The sequence below is a fragment of the Phoca vitulina genome, unplaced genomic scaffold, assembly GCF_004348235.1.
Source record: "Phoca vitulina isolate PV1807 unplaced genomic scaffold, GSC_HSeal_1.0 scaffold17, whole genome shotgun sequence".
In the NCBI taxonomy this organism is placed as follows: Eukaryota; Metazoa; Chordata; class Mammalia; order Carnivora; family Phocidae; genus Phoca; species Phoca vitulina.
The window spans coordinates 28,723,983-28,742,709 of record NW_022589720.1 but is presented as its reverse complement, the minus strand read 5'-3'; the positions used below and the strand labels follow the sequence as shown (position 1 = coordinate 28,742,709).

The following is an 18,727-nucleotide window of genomic DNA, read 5'->3' as shown; positions in this document are numbered from 1 at the left end:
ATCTTTTAAAAACATTTTTATCATAGTTAAAACAATTTCATTTTGAGAGAAAATTTTATATCATTTAAGAGATATCAAACAGTTTTAGGATGAGTGCAACTAGCTAAATACATATTAGCACCTGGACTTTTATGTCTGTTCAACATAACATCTAAAATTATATGCTACTGAAAGATGTAGAAGAGATGAGGCCTATGCTTTTATTATACTGCTCTAGATAATCTTAGTCAACCTAAACAATATAATCTAGGATTCAACATCAAACAAAAAACCCCCTTCATTTAAAAGTGAAGTAGTTAATTATTAGGCTAAGCAGAACCAAAAGCAAATTGAGAAATGTGCCCAAAGTATTTTAAAATATCTTACAAAATCAACTTAATGACCAATATATAAAATGTCTTACCAGCTAGAGATTCCTCATATTTAAGAATGTGCTCAACTAGGTTATCAACAAGTTGAGTACAAGCTTTCTTCACAGGTTTATATGAGGAATCCTCTTCAGACTTCAACAACTATATATGTATATATATAAAAAAAAAAAATCCCGGTATAATTATTCATTAGGCAATAATAATATAAATGCATTAAATGTGTCCATAAAAAGCTTTTCAGTTTGTCATTAACAATTAATATGGAAAATGCAAATAAATAAACAAAAAATATAGAGCAAATGTTTTAAAATATCTTATAAACCAGTAATTTATAAATACTTTCAAACAATGTTAGAATGAAGTATTTAAACTGCTGTGTGTAGGACCTGAGGTAGGATATGAGAGAAATGAGAAAGGTGACCTTCCTTAATGCTCAGTGCTAGCTGGATTATTTTAAAGAATTAGAATTCCATTCTTCATTATTTCAAGTCCTTTGATAGCTCAAAAAAGTATGAGTTAATTACATTTTTTTTTATATAATTGTAACTTCATCTGAATTGCACCTTCAATTTTATAATTATAAAACATAAGCTAGATTTCTTTTCTGTATTATCCTTTGCCAACTTATTAATAAACAATGTAAGAAAAGTGTTAGGAATGATGAGATGAGGAGAAAAGATCAGTCTAACTATAGCCAAAAAATAAAACAAGTTCAAACTTTTATAATCATAGGTCAATTGTAAAGTCATCTACGGTGTATTTGTTTTGTTAATGCAGACTAGTTAATACAACTCTGGAGATATTAAAGAAGTTGAAATGTGTATTTGATTTTCATGAAGAGTTCCCGTGCTGTCCAATATAACTTGCTGCAGTGATGGAAATGTTCTTTATCTGTGCTGTCCAATATGGTTGCCACAAGACATATGCAGCTACTAAACACGTGAAATGTTGGTAGTATGACTGAAGAATTAAAATCAAATAAAAACAAAAATTCAAATTAAGTTAAAAAAACACATGTGGCTAGTACTGGATAGCTCAAGTTTAAACTTTCACTACAAGATGCACAAATGATTAAAACAATTGACAGCAATCAGTATAACATAACACATATGTTGCCCCATCCTCTTCAATTTAAATAAATCAAAAAAGAAAATTCCAATTTTCAGTTTCAACCCTGTACAGCAAATTCTACTTGTCCTACTCCATAACTCAATTCCCTAAGCAGCTACTAAAATCACATGCTAGCCTTTTCCAGGCAGGAGCAGAAAACAATCTCCTCTTCCTTATTTTTTCTTTCCCCTCTCCAAGAGATCAAGTATACACAAAAGTATAAATCCTAGATTTTGGTTCATGACACACCATTAATACTGCTATGTGCTCTTTTGTTTACTTATAAAAATATTGTACTATGAACCCAACTCAAGAACAAGAATATTTCCATGGACTTTTATTTTCCCAATGTGTTCCTTCCCTTATTCCACTTTCCTGTGTCACTTCAAGGTAACCACTATCAGGAATTTTATAATTTCCTTGCTTAAAAAAATTGTGTAAGCTGTATACTGTTTATAGTTTTGCCTGATTTTCAACTTTCTAAAAGGTATCATGCTAGATGCAGTCTTCTGGACTTGCCTTGTTCACTCAACATTATGTCCCTAACTGTAATCCAGGTTGTTGCAAATGACTGTATTTTATTCATTTTAACTGATAAGCAACAGGCTACTGTGTGTCCATACTGCAATTAATTTAGCTATTCTGAAGACAGGTTAATTACACTTTTTAGTGGCATAATGAGCATTCTTTTATTTGTCTCCTGGCACACATATGCAAGATTTTCTTGGGTATATACTTGAAGTGGAATTGTTAGGTCACAGGTTATATAACTGTTCAATTTTATGCTGTATTTTTTCAAATTGGTTGTAGTATTAATAGTTTAAGAGATACTGTTTAATCCATCTCTTTTCCATTATTTGTTATCATCTGACTTCTCAATTTCTGCCAATCGAATGTAAAACATAGTCTTGATTTGTATTTTCTGTATTATTAATGAAGTTGAACACTGTATAGGCCATATGTGCTATTTCTCATATGAAATGCCTATTCATGACTTTTACTTATTTTCCTACTCGGACTCTTGCCTTATGTTAGTTTATAGAAGAGGAGTTCTTCACATATTCTTAATAATGATCCTTTTTTCCATGTTTCATGTGTGTCAAGTATCGTTTCCCACTTTGTGACTTGTGTTTTTGCTTTAAGATGTCTTTTGATTCAGAAATGTACTCCCTTTCAACACAGTGAAATTTATCAATCTTTTAAGGTTAATGGTTTTGGAACTGAAGAAATCTTTCCTTACAGAAAGGTCAAAAATATATTCACATATATTATCTTCTAAAGGTTTTAAAGATTTTCTTTAATCTATATGGAGGTGATTACTGAGTGAAGTAGGAATCAATTCTTTTTTTTTTTTTTAAGAAATTTGAGAGAGAGAGAGAGTGCGTGCGCACGCGGGTGCGGGGGTAGGTAGGGGGAAGGGCAGAGGGAGAGGGAGAAAGAATCTCAAGCAGGATCCCCACTGAGCACGGAGCCTGACATGGGGCTCGATCTCATGACCCTGAGATCATGACCCGAGCAGGAACCAAGAGTTGGACACCTAGCCAACTGAGCCACCAAGGGGCTCCAGAAGTAGGAATCAATTCTTAAAAAAAAAACAAAAACAAAATACCTTATGGATAGCCAATTGTTCCAGCCCCATTTACTGAGAGCTCCATTCTTTCCCCATTAACTGCAGTGCCACTTCTATTTTATAAGTATATCCTAAATATGTGGAGGCTTATTTTTGGGCTCTCCATCTTGTTCTATTGGTATATTTAGTACCACACTACCTTAACTACTGCATCTTTAAAAATAAGTCCTTAGAAATGACAATTATTTTTAGTTCTCTGCTTTTCCACATATATTTTACAATCACCTCAACATATCTGAGGACTATTTTTTTCTTTTATTTATTTATTTTAAAGCAGGCTCCACACCCAGCATGAAGCTTGAACTCACGACCCTGAGATAAAAAGTAGCATGCTCTACCGATTGAGCCAGCCAGGTGTCCCTTGACGACTATTTTTTATTTTGATGAGATCTCTAAACATATTCCCATTTTGCATGATTTTCATTTTAGGTTTATAGTTATTTTCTGTCAGATTTTATTCCTAGTTTATTAGAAGTTATCATTCAAAGTTATTACATTTTATCAAAAATTTTTCCTGTGTTCCCTGGAATGATTACTTATTTCTTCTTCTTTAGTGTTAAATCATACATACACACTGATGTTAAGCCAGCCGTATGCTTATATATGCATAAGTGCATGTATATATGTATACACATGTATACATACACACACATCTGTATCCATCTTATTTTTGATGTATTTCAAAGTAAATTGTAAACGGTATACTCTTTTTTTCCCTTTGAGATAAAATTTACACAAAAGGAAATGTACAAATCTTTAGTGTTCATTTCCTCAGTTTCATTAAGTGCATTCGCCATTAGAACTCAAACTCCTATCAAAATACAGAACAGTGATCTACATCTTTAGCTTATATCAGAATCATCTGGAGAGACTATAAAATATAGAATGGTGGGCCCACCCTCAGAATTACTGGGGTAAAGCCTTAGAATTCGTATATCTAACAAGTTGCAGATTAAATCTCAGTAACTTTTAGAACCACTGATAGAGACTTTTACCATCATCCTTGAAAAGTTCCCTCATGTTACTTCCCAATCAATCCCTGACCCCCTGCAATCACTCTTCTGAGTTTTTCCAATACAGATTAATTTTGACTCTCCTAGAACTTCATATAAATGGAATCAGAACATGTATTCTTCTGTGTGAGGCTTCCTTCACTCTGCATAATGTTTTTATTATTCACCTAAGTTGTATTATCAACAGTTTGTTCCTTTATGATGTGGAATACTATGAAACTGTGTGGATATATCAGTATTTTTACTCATTCACTGGTTGATGGACAGTATTTGATTATAAACAAAACCAAATTGCTCCTTCAACACTTTAGAATAATCTCCTCAGCTTAAATATCCAATTTCATGCTTGAAGTTCTACCTTTCACAAAACACTAGAACAAGGACACAATTCAGTCAAGTTCTCTGCCACTTTATAACAAAGACAGCTCTGTTGTCCAATAGCATGTTTCTCATTTCCGTCTGAGACCCCATCAGAATGGCCTTTACTGTCGGTACTTCCACCAACATTCTGTACATGATTATATGTATTCTCTAAGAAGACAAAAGCTTTCTCTACAGCTTCTTTTCTCTCTGAGCCCTCACCAGAATTGCCTTTCAATGTCTCTTGAAATATCAGCTTTTTCTAGTATGCACATCAAAACTCTTCTAATCTCTACATATTATCCAGTTCCAAAGCCACTTCCACATTATTTGTTTTCAGCCGCATCTTACTTTTAGGTACCAATTTCTGTCTTAGCTTGGGCTGCTATAACAAATACTATAGACTAGGTGGCTTAAACAGAAATTTATTTCTCACAGCTCTGGAAGTTAGGAAATCTAAGACCAAGGTGCCAGCATCATCTGGTGAAGATCCTTTTCCTAGCCTGCAGATGACAGTCTTCTTGTATACTTATATGGCAGAGAGCAGAGAGAGATCATCTCTCTTGTGTCTCTTCTTAGAAGGGCATTAATCTGATTCACAAGGGCTCCACCCTTGTGATCTAATCATCTCCCAAAGGCCCCACCTTTGTATCACACTAGGGATTAGGCTTCAACATATGAATTTTGGAGACACACAAACATTCTGTCCACAGCATTCTCTGAGGAATCCTCTTGAGGAAGGAGTCCCATACTCTATGGAAAATATACTGTTAATTTTTTCCCTAACCTTCCCCAAAGGGACCTATGGTCTTTCATCAGGTTAACTGTACATTGGAGAAAAGGAAATGATCAGACCTTTTAGGGATTATTAGATGCTGGTTCTGAGCTGGCACTAATTCCAGGAGACCCTAAAGGTTCCTTTAGGGTAGAGGTGGAGTTTGGAGGTCTTGTGGTCAATGGAGGTATAACTCTGGTCTGTTTCACATTGAGTCCAGTGGGTCCCCAAACACATCCTGTGATTATTTCTCAGTACCAAAATGAAAAATTGGAATAGATATACGCAGCAGCTGACAGAATCCCCACATTGGTTCTTTGATCCATGCAGTGAGGGCTATTATGGTGGGAAAGGCCAAGTGGAAGCCACGAGGAATGCTTCTACCCAGGAAAATAGTATATTGAAAGCAATACTACATTACTGGAGGGGCTGTCAAGATTAGTACTATCATCAAAGACTTGAAGGATGCAGAGACGGTAATTCACACTACCTTCTCATTCAACTCACTTAATTGGCCTGTGCAGTAGACAGGCAGCATTTTGTTCTTACTGGAACAGACACTCTGGATACAGACTTGCCTTCCCTGCATGCAGTGCTCCTACCAAAACTACTACCTGTAGATTTATAGAATGCCTTATTTACTGTCATGGTATTCTACACAGAATTACTTTTGATCAATGAAGCAAGTGGCTTATAGAACATGGAATAGACTTTTGAAGAGTTACATATAGCACCAGATACATGGCAATATCTTGCATGGCTGGGGCAAGATTCTCCAGAAGGCTCTATATGCTCTGAATCAGCATCCAATATTTGGAGCTGTTTAGCCCACAACCAGGATTCACAGACCAGAAATCTGCAAGGGGTGGAAATGGGAGTGGCATCACTCACTATTACCTCTAGTGACCCGCTAGCAAAATTTTTGCTTCTGGCAACTTTATGCTTTGCTGACCTAGAGGTTTTAGTTCCAGAAGGAGCTTCCACCAGGAGACACAACAATGATCCCACTGAATTGGAAGTTAAGATTACCAACCAACTACTTTGGGCTCCTCATGCCTCTGAATCAACAGGCAAGGAAGGGATTAGGGTACTGGCTGGAGTGACTGACTAGACTACTACTCTATAATGGAGGTAAGGAAGAGTATGTCTGGAATATAGGAGATCCCTCAGGGCAACTCTTAGTATTACCATCTCCTGTGATTAAGGTCAATGGAAGACTATACCAACCCAACCCAGGCAGGACTACTAGTGGTACAGACCGTTCAGGAATGAAGTCATGGGTCACCCCACTATGAACCAAGACCAGGTGAGGTCCTTGTTGAAGGGAAAGGGAATAGACAGTGGGCAGAAGAACGCAGCCATGAACACATTACAAGGTATAGAAACAAAAACTTTAACTGTCATGAGCATTTCCTACTTAATTTTTTCCTCTTATTCCCTTACCATAGAACATAAGAGGTACTGACTTCATATCATAGTATATTTAAGTCATGGGATATCAAGGAGAAGAGTAAATATCACTCAAGGACTTAATTTTTTCTCCTGGGAAAGAGGTTAGTGCATTTTCGGTTGTATGCAGGATAGCTGTATCATGTTAGGTGGAACTATGACCTTGTTACTGTTTTTTGGAAATGAAGTATGGTTAAAGAGATGTATATAGGTGCCAAGTTGACAAAGTGGATTTGTGATGGTTAATTTTATGTGTCAGCTTGACTGGGCCATGGAATGCCCAGTTATTTGGCTAAATATTACTTCTGGATATTGGTGAGGATGTTTCTAGATGAAATTCACATTTGAATTGGTGGACGCAGTAAAGCAGACCATCCTCTCTAATTTGGGTGGGTATCACACAAGCCATTGAGGGCCTGAATAGAACAAAAGGTGGAGGAAGGAAGAAACCGACTATTCTCTGTCTGAGTTGGGACATCAGTTTTCTCTTGCACTCCAACTGGGATTTATACCATTGGCTACCCTGGTTCAGGCCTTCAGACACAGACTGAACTACACCAGTAGCTTTTCTGGACTTCTAGCTTGCAGACAGCAGATTTTGGGATTTAAGAGCCTCCACAATTGCATGAGCCAATTAAAACCTTTTCTCTCTCCTCTCGTTATCTTGTTAGTTCTGCTTCTCTGGAGAACCTTAGTACATGACCCTTCCATGTCAATCCCTGGCCCTCTGCAACCACTCTTCTGAATTTTTCCAATACAGACTAGTTTTTGCCTCTCCTAGAATTTTATATAAATGGAATCAGAATATGTACTCTTCTGTGTAAGTCTTCTTCACTCTGTGTAATGTTATTATTATTCATCTAAGTTGCTGTATGTTTCAGTAGTCTCTTCCTTTAAGATGTAGGGTACTGTTAAATTACATGAATATACCAATTTTCCTATTCATTCAATGGTTGATAGAGTATTTGACTAAACTTTAAGGACATCTTGTTTTAGATTACAAAGACCAGGAACACATGAAATATAGGTTATTCAAGTTTTTTCAACTACCTGTATTTTCTGTTTTAAAGATTTTATTCATTTATTTGAGAAAGAGAGAGAGAGCAGGTGCATTGAGAGAGAGCACATGTCGGGGAGGAGAGGGGTAGAGGGAGAGAGAGTAGCAGACTCCCACCTGAACAGGGAGCCCGACATACATGGGGCTTGATCCCAGGACTCCGGGATCATGACCTGAACCCAAGGCAGATGCTTAACCCACTGAGTCACCCAAGCGCCCCACCTGTTATTTTCTTATAAATTAAAAAAGGACCATAGTCTTGGTTCATAAGCAATGAAAATGAGTGGCACTAGAAAATCAATTCAATTTTTGTGTACCTGTCATAGGGATATGATAGTGGTTTAAATTAGACTACTTTATAGAAATAAAAAAATGCAAGGACTTTCATGATAGAAATTTTTCTTTCACATGCTACTGAAAAATGGCAAAAAAAGCTATGAATTCATTAAAGGTTATGAAGGCAATGAATCTGCATACATTTAAAGTGTGTATGTATATATAACATATTAACAAAATTATTTAGTTGGTGGACAGTTTGGTGCATGTCTGATTTTGAAGCTATAGTACTCTAAGTTTCCCTAAAAAAACAAACAAACCACATTCCATGAGTTGAGAATCACTGATCCATAAACTCACTCAACATACAAATAATAAAAATGAGAAATAGTGGAAACTGGATGGAGTGGAATGTGTATATGAGCTCATGTGGAAATAGTTGAAGTGTGTTAATTTTTTTTTTTTTTAAGATTTTATTTATTTATTTGATAGAGAGAGAGGGGGGAACACAAGCAGGAGAGCAAGAGAGGGAGAAGCAGGCTCCTCACTGAGCAGGAAGCCCGATGTGGGGCTCAATCCCAGGACCCTGGGATCATGATCCGAGAGGAAGGCAGACACTTAACCAGCTGAGCCACCCAGGCGCCCGAAGTGTGCTAATTATTCTTTAAAAAAATATATATATAATTCTTTAATTATATATTAAAAAAAAAAAAATATATATATATTTTAAACTCTACCCCCAGTGTGGGCTCAAACTCACAACCCCAAGATCAAGAGCTGTATGCTCTACCAACTGAGCCAGCCAGGCGTACCCATGTGCACTAATTATTCTTGACTCAAGAATTTCCAATGATTCTAGTAGTCCATTCTCTACATCCTTCCTAGCCTCTCTTAAAAGTTATGCATACATGTTGTTATAACTGCTATAACTGTTACATGCATCTATAATAAATATTTTTAAGCTTTATTTCTTTCATTAAACTAAATTCTGCTAGTCTAATGACTGTATCTCAAAGTCACAGTGTAACTGATAAACTAAACTGTTGTCAGAAACTAAAGTAAAATTAGACAATAGGGAGAAAGGACTGAATGAACAACTAGCTAAAGAGGACTAGAAAGTAAAGATATAAAGAACATAGAACTTACTGCTAAGAGATTATAAATCTAGTCATCTCCTTTCTGCTTCTAACTTGCCAATAATACATATGGATATTATCTTAGATCCTTTTTTGGAATACTAAATAATGACATTTCTGATAGTGACAATTAATTCATACTCACTTATTGTAATTATCAGATGAAACATGTGGTTGTAGAGTCCTTTAGAAATTATTATGTCCCATCTGGAATGGCTGACATAAATATAACTAAGATGGTCACAATGCTTTGTAATATACAGCTAATTATTTGACTTAGGAGGGAAATGATATCAAATATGTAAAATTATGAAATAAAAGATGATATATGGAAGATGATTTAGGAAGAGAACCTAAGATATTATAGACTGAAGAACATAAGCAAATACCATGAAGATGTTTAAAAAAGGCATCTTAAAAATTTTTTTAAAAGCAACGTATTACTGCACACCATCAGATGGCTAAAGTTAAAATGAATGACAAAGTGAGGTGGGAGGGATGGGGTGGCTGGGTGATAGACATTGGGAAGGGTATGTGCTATGGTGAGCGCTGTGAATTGTGCAAGACTGTTGAATCACAGATCTGTACCTCTGAAACAAATAATGCAATATATGTTAAGGAAAAAAAAAGAAGAAGATAGCGGGAGGGGAAGAATGAAGGGGGGGAAATCAGAGGGGGAGATGAACCATGAGAGACGATGGACTCTGAAAAACAAACTGAGGGTTCTAGAGGGGAGAGGGGTGGGAGGATGGGTTAGCCTGGTGATGGGTATTAAAGAGGGCACGTTCTGCATGGAGCACTGGGTGTTATGCACAAACAATGAATCATGGAACACTACAACAAAAACTAATGATGTAATGTATGGTGATTAACATAACAATAAAAAATTAAAAAAAAAAAAAGAATGACAAAACCAAGTATGGGTGAGAATGTAGAACACTGGAACATTGCTGGTAGAAATACAAAATGGTTCAGCGATTTTGGAAAGAGTCTGGCAGTTTCTTACTCACCACATGACCCAGCAATTGCACTCATACGAATTTACCCAAGAAAAATAAAAACACACATCCATACAAAAACTTGCACACAAATATTCATGGCAGCATTATTCAGAAAAGTCTAAACTGGAAACACAAATCCATAAATTTGTGAGTTCATAAAGAAATTACCATACATCTGTACTACTAATAATAGTCAGCAGTAAGAATGAATAAAATATTAGTATACCAGCAACATTTTGCTAATTAAAAGAAGTCAAACACAAAAAAACTACATGTTGTATGTATGATTCCACTGATATGAAATTCTACAAAAGGCATAACTGTAGTGACAAAAAGTAGACAGTGGTTTCCCAGGGCCGAGGGAAGAGGACCAACTACAAAGAGTCACAAAGAAGCTTTGAAGGGTGATATTCTGTATCTTGATTGTGCCTCAAGAAAATAATTTTGATGACTGTTAAAAATATCGTTAAACATACAGAAGTAAACAGAAATAAATGGACTTAACTAGACAATAGATTGTTGATATAATCAAACAGAAAAAATTTATTTCAAGAAGGGCTTTTAATGGGGTGCCTGGGCGGCTCAGTAAATTGAGCATATGACTCTTGATTTTGGTGCAGGTCATGATCTCAGGGTTGTGAGATGGAGCCCGCTTAAGATTCTCTCTCTCCCTCTCCCTCTGGCCCTCCACCCCCTTCAAAAAAAAAAAAAGAAGATAGACTTTTAATAATGTATCTTTAGTAAGCTATAGATAAAAAGAAACGCAAAGCAATCTTAAAAACTGTATCCAATAATGTTATTGTTAATATAGTAGGACAAAGCAAGTAAGAAATTATGTTCCTTTCCTTGGGAACCAAGATTTTTAGCCTAAAGCAAAGAATAAAACCAAAGAAATAGACTTTCATAATAAAAAATTTGAATAAAACAATCAATATAAATTCTTGATTTATTTTTGCCTTTCTAAAAAATACACATTTTTTAGCTCTATCCTCTGGAAAAGGCCCAAAGCTATGATAACCCATTAGCAAAGAACATCTGCAGCATCCAAATCCAAATTAGGGCTCTTTGGAAAAATGGCTGATTTCAGGTTTGGGGCAGAAAATGTGCAAGTTGAGTCTAGGACATCTTGTAGAGGCAAAAAGTGATCAGGTTACAAAAGAGTAATAAGGTTGTATCAAAAGGATACAAGACCAACCTGAAGGGGCTACCACTGGGCAAAGATGGAACAATCTGAACTTCAAAAAGACTTATGATTACAACGTTTTAAATATAAAGACAGGGCAGCTCGGTGGCTCAGTTGGTTAAACGTCTGACTTGATTTCGGTTCAGGTCATGATCTCAGGGCTGTGAGATCGAGCCCTGCAAAAGGCTGGCGCTGGGCATGGAGCCTGGTAAAGATTCTCTCTCTCCCTCTCCTTCTGCCCTTCCCCCTCCTAAATAAAATAAAATATAAAGACATACAAATCTGTTCATTTATGCTGATATTAAAAAAATGAACAAACTCATTATAATAGGTACACCAGGCTGACAACATCTAAACTGAAAGATCACTGAAAGTAGGATAAACAAACATGTGCCTCCTGATGTGATGCAGTAATATTCAGCATCATCTATGAAGTATCTTGTCTCCTACTCCCAAAACTGAACTTCAATATTATTAAGGCTCTAGATCTAAGAGTCTACAGAAATAAATAAATAAATAAATAAAAATGGTGAATAGAGGAACAACTTAAATGACACCAGAAGGAAAACATCTATGAAATCTAGAATGTGGGACATTCTATAGGAAAACATATAAGTGGCATGAAAAAAAGAGAGGTGAGGGGTCGACTATCATAGATTAAGAGAAGAGACTTAAGAGCCATATCAACCAAAGCAACTGCAAACCAAATATACAAATACATTTTTGAGACAATCAGGGAAATATGAACATTGAATAGGTAATTAGATATTAGGGAATAACTTATTAATGTTTATTTTGATATAGATGATAATGATATTCTGGTTACTTTTTTAAAGTAATTTCTGTTAAAGATAGACATTAACATGTTTATGGTGAAATGATATAAAGTATGGGGTTTGCTTTAGAAGTATTATAACAAGAAAAAATAATTTAAAAAAATATAGGGGTAGGATTAGAGATAAAATAAGATTGGGAAAATGCTGATAATTTTTGAAGCTGGGTGATGGGTACTTCTATCTATTTAAAAAATTTCTGAAATAAAAAATTCATAGGAAGATAAACATTTCCATTATGAGATTTTTAAAGAATAGCAATTGTGGTTTAATTCTATACTATTATAGGAAATTCTACACATTTTTATAACATGTCAAATAATGTAAATATGTATTTAATGCAATCTGTAAATCTGTAGATTTCATGTCTAACATTTAAATTAAAGGGATAAGAAAAAAATAATTATCTGGACGGCAGAGAAGACAGAATTTCAATTACTGATTTAGAAAACTTACTTATAACAGGCAATTGAATAATTGATTAAATAGGGATATTAACCAACACATTCAGCCTAATATACTGAAATAATAATATTAATAAATGTTCTCCCTCAAAAGGCAAATTCTTAAAAAATAACTGAAAAGGTTCTTTTAAATCATAAAGCTTACAAAGAACTGACCTACTAAATTTCATGTTATTTGTTATCAGGAGTCAAAATAACACTCACGTTTTGAAGGAGTTGCTCAAACCAGTCATATCCAGTATCTCTGCATGCTGCAACCTAAGTGGGAAAATATGGTGAAACTATCAAAATTAGAAATTTATTTAAAAATCTGAAAAAAAAACAAAAACCAAACCTTTGCTATGTTTTAGCCTGAGGTATATAAATGTCTCAATGCTCTCATTTAAAAAATTATTTTTAAAGTAAAGTGTTCTTTTAGTAAACCAATAATTTACCAATGCTAAACAATTTTATTTTAAAAACACTTTAGAAGATATTCAAGAAATTAGTTTAATGTATTGAAATTAAATAAGGTATTACAGGAAAGGTGGATGGGAGGATGGGTGAAATAGGTGAGGGGGATTCAGGAGTGCATCTGTTGTGATGAACACTGGGTGATGTATGGAAGTGCTGAATCACTATATTGTATACTGGAAACTCTTATTACACTGTATGTTAACTAACTAGAATTAAATAAAAACTTAAAAAATATATGATATTACATTTTGAATTATAACTTCAATTAGTCAGAAAAATCTGTAAGGTTTAAAACAACACAAATAGAAATGTTTGCTTATTATTTTCCTTCTAGGTAGCAGATTTAAAAGACATGAGTGAAACAGAGATGAACTCGTAAAAAACTTATGTTCAAAACATAAAAAGTATTCTGGGTCAAAAAAGTTTATAGCTTATGTGTATAATTAAACATAATGAAACTAATCTTAACTCATGTTTTCTGAAAAAGTACTATCTCATTTGAGGTTGCTATCCCTAAGCTACTGTTACCTATTCATCCACTTCTCCTCCCCCTCTCAGTTTTCAGTCAGTGGAGGAATATGGAAAATTTCAGTATCAGTGCTTGTAAGTAAACGAATGCCAAGAAGTGGTTATGTAGAAATACCAATCTCGTCTTCTTTGCAGCCCTTGAGTATCTCCAGAAATGTAAAGTAAGGGAAGTACAGTTCACCCTGAACAATGCAGGGTTTAGGGATGCTGACCCCTTGCACAGTTGAAAATCTGTGTATAACTTTAATTTCCCTAAAACTTAACTTTTAATAGCCTACTGCTGACCCGAAGCCTTACCAATAACAAAAACAGTTGATTAACACATATGTTGTATGATATATGTATTATATACTATACTCTTACAGGATTGGAGTAAGCTAGAGGAGAGAAAACAGTAGTAAAAAAAATCGTAAGGAAGAGAAAACTGTATTTACTGAAATAAATCCGTGTATAAGTGGACCTGTGCAGCTGAAGGGTCAACTGTAGTATTAAATGTCAAGATTAAGCAAGTATCTCATCATTGTCTCTCTCTTTGTATGAGGGGGTAGGCCTAAACTAGGTTTGCACCCACAGGGACCACACCTTTATTTGAGTCCTTACCACATCAGTGATGTTTAAAATTTTCCTTGTCATTGCTTCTTTGTCATTGTGTGGAGTTGGAGTAAACCAGAGTTTTTGGAATGTTTCATTTACTAATTTCTAGAAGAAAGAAAATTTCAAACTACACAACTACAACAAACATGGCAAAATTCTCAATCCCAAATTCTCATTAAAACCCAAAACAAAGTTGGGGCACCCGGCTGGTTCAGTCACTAGAGCATGCAACTCTTGATCTCTGGGTCATGAGTTCAAGCCCCATGGTGGGCAAAGAATTTATTAAAAAAAAAAAAAAAAGTCCCAAACAAAGCTATAAATAACTAATCAAAACATAAACTACCATGAATTTTTGGCATGAATTTCTCAGTTTTTAAAAACAATCATCAATTTCTTAAATTTATAATCTTTTTCAATTGGTAAAAATTTTAAACAGGTGATACTATCCCTAGCCTAGGAAAGCTGCATAGTATACCCTCAAATGTTTTTGATCAAACTAAAAAATATTTTTACTACTTTTGGGGAGAAGTTGCTAAAAACAAACACAAAAGCAAATACAGGGACAATCATATACACATAAATTCTTTAATGAACAAGATCAAACTTTCAAAGAAGTATTTATTAACTTAGAAAACCAAATACATACCACTTGAAAATTAATTTGATAATAAACTTCCTGCATATAATGTAATCACTACAATGACATTAAATATTATAATTCAATTAGTTGAGATCAGATTTTATTTATGTAAGATCTAGAAATAAAAATGTAAGAAAGTATGTGTTTTTTGAATTTATAATCTAAAAATGTTGACTCACTTGTAAAGGTTTTGTAAGTCATATTTTACATATATACCAACAAAATTTAGATACAATAAACATTAAATTATTTAAAACACTAATGAAAAATGAATTTTAAAGTAGTCACCATTTCATCTTACCTTAATGCCCTCTTCATCATTGACTCTGCGAATCATTTTTACACACATTTCCGTAATTTTTGGAAATGTTGGTTGTTCAATACAGATGTCTCTTAGAATCTTTATTACCCTTTTCCTGACACTGATACCAGTATCCTAAGAACAGAAAAGTATTTTTAAGTATCAGAATAATCAAGCTGCTCAGATGTATGAAATGTGATAAAATGAAATTAGAAAATAAATACCATCAAGCAGTCTACTGACTATTAACATGATAAAGATGGTCTATATATTTCTTCTTTCTATGCTTTCTTATTACTGTTACTACAAATATGGGTTATTATATTGTTTTACTTTTAAAATATGATATCCAAGACATGCAAAAATATTAAACAGCACTGAACACGAGACTAGGACATAAGCTCACCAAAATTAAATGGGGTAACAAATATGAAGCTTTTAGAATAGTGGCACTTAAACAGCATATGAAGTATTTTTTTTTTTTTTAAAGATTTTATTTATTTATTTGACAGAGAGAAACACAGAGAGAGAGGGAACACAAGCAGGGGGAGTGGGAGAGGGAGAGGGAGAAGCAGGCTTCCCGCCGAGCAGGGAGCCCGATGCGGGGCTCGATCCCAGGACTCTGGGATCATGACCTGAGCCGAAGGCAGATGCTTAACGACTGAGACACCCAGGCGCCCTGCATATGAAGTATTTTTAACAAAAGTGTTAAATCTAAATCTAATCGAACCATTGTCCCAATCATCTTATAGTTAATAAGAAATGAGGAAATAACAAGACTGACTCTGGCCTGTTTAAATGAGTCAATGTCATGGGGGAAGTGTATAAAAAAGAGAGAATACTCTAAATTTTATTTTATTTTTTTTAAAAGATTTTATTTATTTGACAGAGACAGCGAGAGCAGGAACACAAACAGGGGCAGTGGGAGAGGGAGAAGCAGGCTTCCCGCTGAGCAGGGAGCCCGATGTGGGACTCAATCCCAGGACTCTGGGATCATGACCTGAGCCGAAGGCAGCCGTTTAACGACTGAGCCACCCAGGCGCCCAATACTCTAAATTTGAAAACATGATCATCAAATGCAAAGTATGATCTTTGACTGGATTCTGTTTAAAAAAAAAAAAAAAGAGAAAATAAATTTTTTCCACCAATTTTTGAGACAGTTGGAGAATTTGAATATAAACTGGTGATTAGATGTATATATTATTTATTTATTTTTTATTTATTTATTTTTTATTTTTTAAGATTCATTTATTTATTTGAGAGAGCGAGAATGAGAGAGAGAGAGAGAGTAGAGGGGGGAGGGTTAGAGGGAGAAGCAGGCTCCTCGCCGAGCAGGAGCCCCATGCGGGACTCGATCCAGGGACTCCAGGATCATGACCTGAGCCGAAGGCAGTCGCTTAACCAACTGAGCCACCCAGGCGCCCGATTAGATGTATTTAGAGACTGTTAATTTGGTTGGGTGAGATAATGGTTTTTGTTTATAAGGGCAGTACCCACATTTTTTGGAGAGGTAGGCTGAAGTATCCACAGAAGAAGTAGCAAAATGTTTAATTTAAACTAATTTAGCAAAAAATATAGATGAAATATGGTGGTAGATACATGAGTGTTCACTGCACTTAACTCTTCACAAATTTTCATAATTAAAGAGTTTTAAAAATAAATAAAAAGCATTGGACACTTAATGTACAAATTATTTCCATTGTGCATTCTGACAATCGTGAAAATATTTTAGGATATACTACTTGGGTAGGTGCTGTCAGTTCATTAGCTTTGAGAATCTTCTTGATTTCGCCTTTCATTCTTGAAAAGACTAAGGCACTAAAAGGAAAAAATTTCTTCCACTCTTTCCTTAAATTCTGTTTCAATCAAGATTTTATGCTAGTTGAAGCTGAAATTATCTTGAACTCTCAGTCACATAATATTCTGATAGCAGACTAAAGGTGATAAACTCTTGTCACTGTGGGAACACCCAATCCTGTGCCTGACACACTTCTGTTAACAGACGTCAGTATGCCTACAGTGGGTGATGTGGAGATTCCACAGATATTCTGTAATGCCAATATTTCCTGTTTCCTTTTATTATCCAGGAAAAGGCTTCAGGACCAGAGAATTCCATGACATACAAGAAAAGAATATCTTAGAATAGTATTTCTTAAGTTTGTTCTTAAGACTCAAATGGCTTTCTCATTTCATTTGCAGGTATCTAAAGTTTGCCATAATTCAGCTTTAAGGAAACATGCAGATATACACAAAGGATCCAAAAATATAGTCAGATACCAAAATTCTGCACTTAGCTCTCAATGAAATAGTTCTTCTTGTTTATATACATACATACAAATTTATTCTAGATTCCTGTCCAAAATATTTATGCCATTGTAGTTCCTATCATTTACTCAGTGTAAACTTGCCCCATTAAAAGGCAGTACTACTTGAAAAAAGGAGCCCAATTTTCGACAATGATTTGTTTTACAGTATCGAGCAGTCCTCCTCTTGAAACATGCCCTTCTTCAGTTCTTTGTTTGGGCCTGGGGCTGAGTGGGTTTGAAATCGGTGTCTCCTGCCCTTGCTGGCACTCCGTCCAATCATTAGGACTCTTAACTCTCAGCTCAAGGTAAGGTAGGAATGGAGGACCTTTTTTCTACTTTCTAAATCTGGGAGACTGGAGATGAGAATCTGCCCAATACTTTGCTGTCCAGCCACCGCTTTCTGGATTCGATTCTTGGCACCAGGAGTACCTGCCAGCTTCCCCTGCCTTCCAACCCACTGACTTGTCAGCACTCTAGGGTCACAAACCTTAGCTTTTAATTCTCAATCTGGTTTAAACTGTCTTTAGGGTGGATATGTGAAATAAACATTGACAGGTTTTCTGGGGGTTGGGGGGGGAGAAACATGTCCCCCTTTAGAAAGTTGCTACAGTATAGAGATTAGGCAATATAAATACATGACTGATATCTACTTTTCTAGTTTAACAATTAAAAAAAATGTGATACTAGAAAGGCAAAATTATATTTATGAATCATAATAAAAATGACAAAACAAACATACCAATATTCTTTCAATCAGCATATCATAATACTGCTCAGCAAGCTGAGGTCGACAAAGAACAAATCGACCTAATAATTCTACTGCTGCTTCTCGAACACTAGTGGAGTTATCCATTAATCGTCCATGAACTCCTCGTTGCATATCAAGCTAAAGGAAAATGAAGAAAATATAATTTATACTAAGTAGAGCTAATATTTTAACTTGAATGCAGTACTCAAATAAGAAGAATCATTTGTGCTCTTCTTTACCCTTGCTAGAATACTGGGGTCTACAGCAACAACCTCAGATAAACACTTCATTGCTTTTGTTCGAACAGCAATTGCGTTTTCACCAAGAACTCGAAGGATCTGCCAAGCAAACATTGATATTTTCAAAATTTTAGTATAACATTTAACAAAAAATAACATGAAAACATGCAAAAGAAATGAAAATACTGTATTTACATCCCTTTAACTTTTATATGAGTAAAAGATGTTATCTTACTGATCCAAAGTTTTAACTTGAA

At 35.0% G+C, this 18,727-nt stretch overlaps 1 protein-coding gene across 2 annotated transcripts in view; it reads right to left on the bottom strand.

Moving 5' to 3' along the window:
* Positions 1 to 18,727, bottom strand: part of NIPBL (NIPBL cohesin loading factor) — a 201,911-nt gene that overhangs the window by 23,880 nt on the left and 159,304 nt on the right. For both annotated transcript variants that reach the window (XM_032415149.1, XM_032415150.1), the window contains exons 28-33: positions 18,471 to 18,569; positions 18,223 to 18,369; positions 15,178 to 15,312; positions 14,243 to 14,341; positions 12,863 to 12,916; positions 404 to 512 (exon numbers count right to left, since the gene is read on the bottom strand). In XM_032415149.1, the coding sequence (XP_032271040.1) occupies positions 404 to 512; positions 12,863 to 12,916; positions 14,243 to 14,341; positions 15,178 to 15,312; positions 18,223 to 18,369; positions 18,471 to 18,569 (643 nt within the window). The remainder of the gene's footprint in view (positions 1 to 403; positions 513 to 12,862; positions 12,917 to 14,242; positions 14,342 to 15,177; positions 15,313 to 18,222; positions 18,370 to 18,470; positions 18,570 to 18,727) is intronic.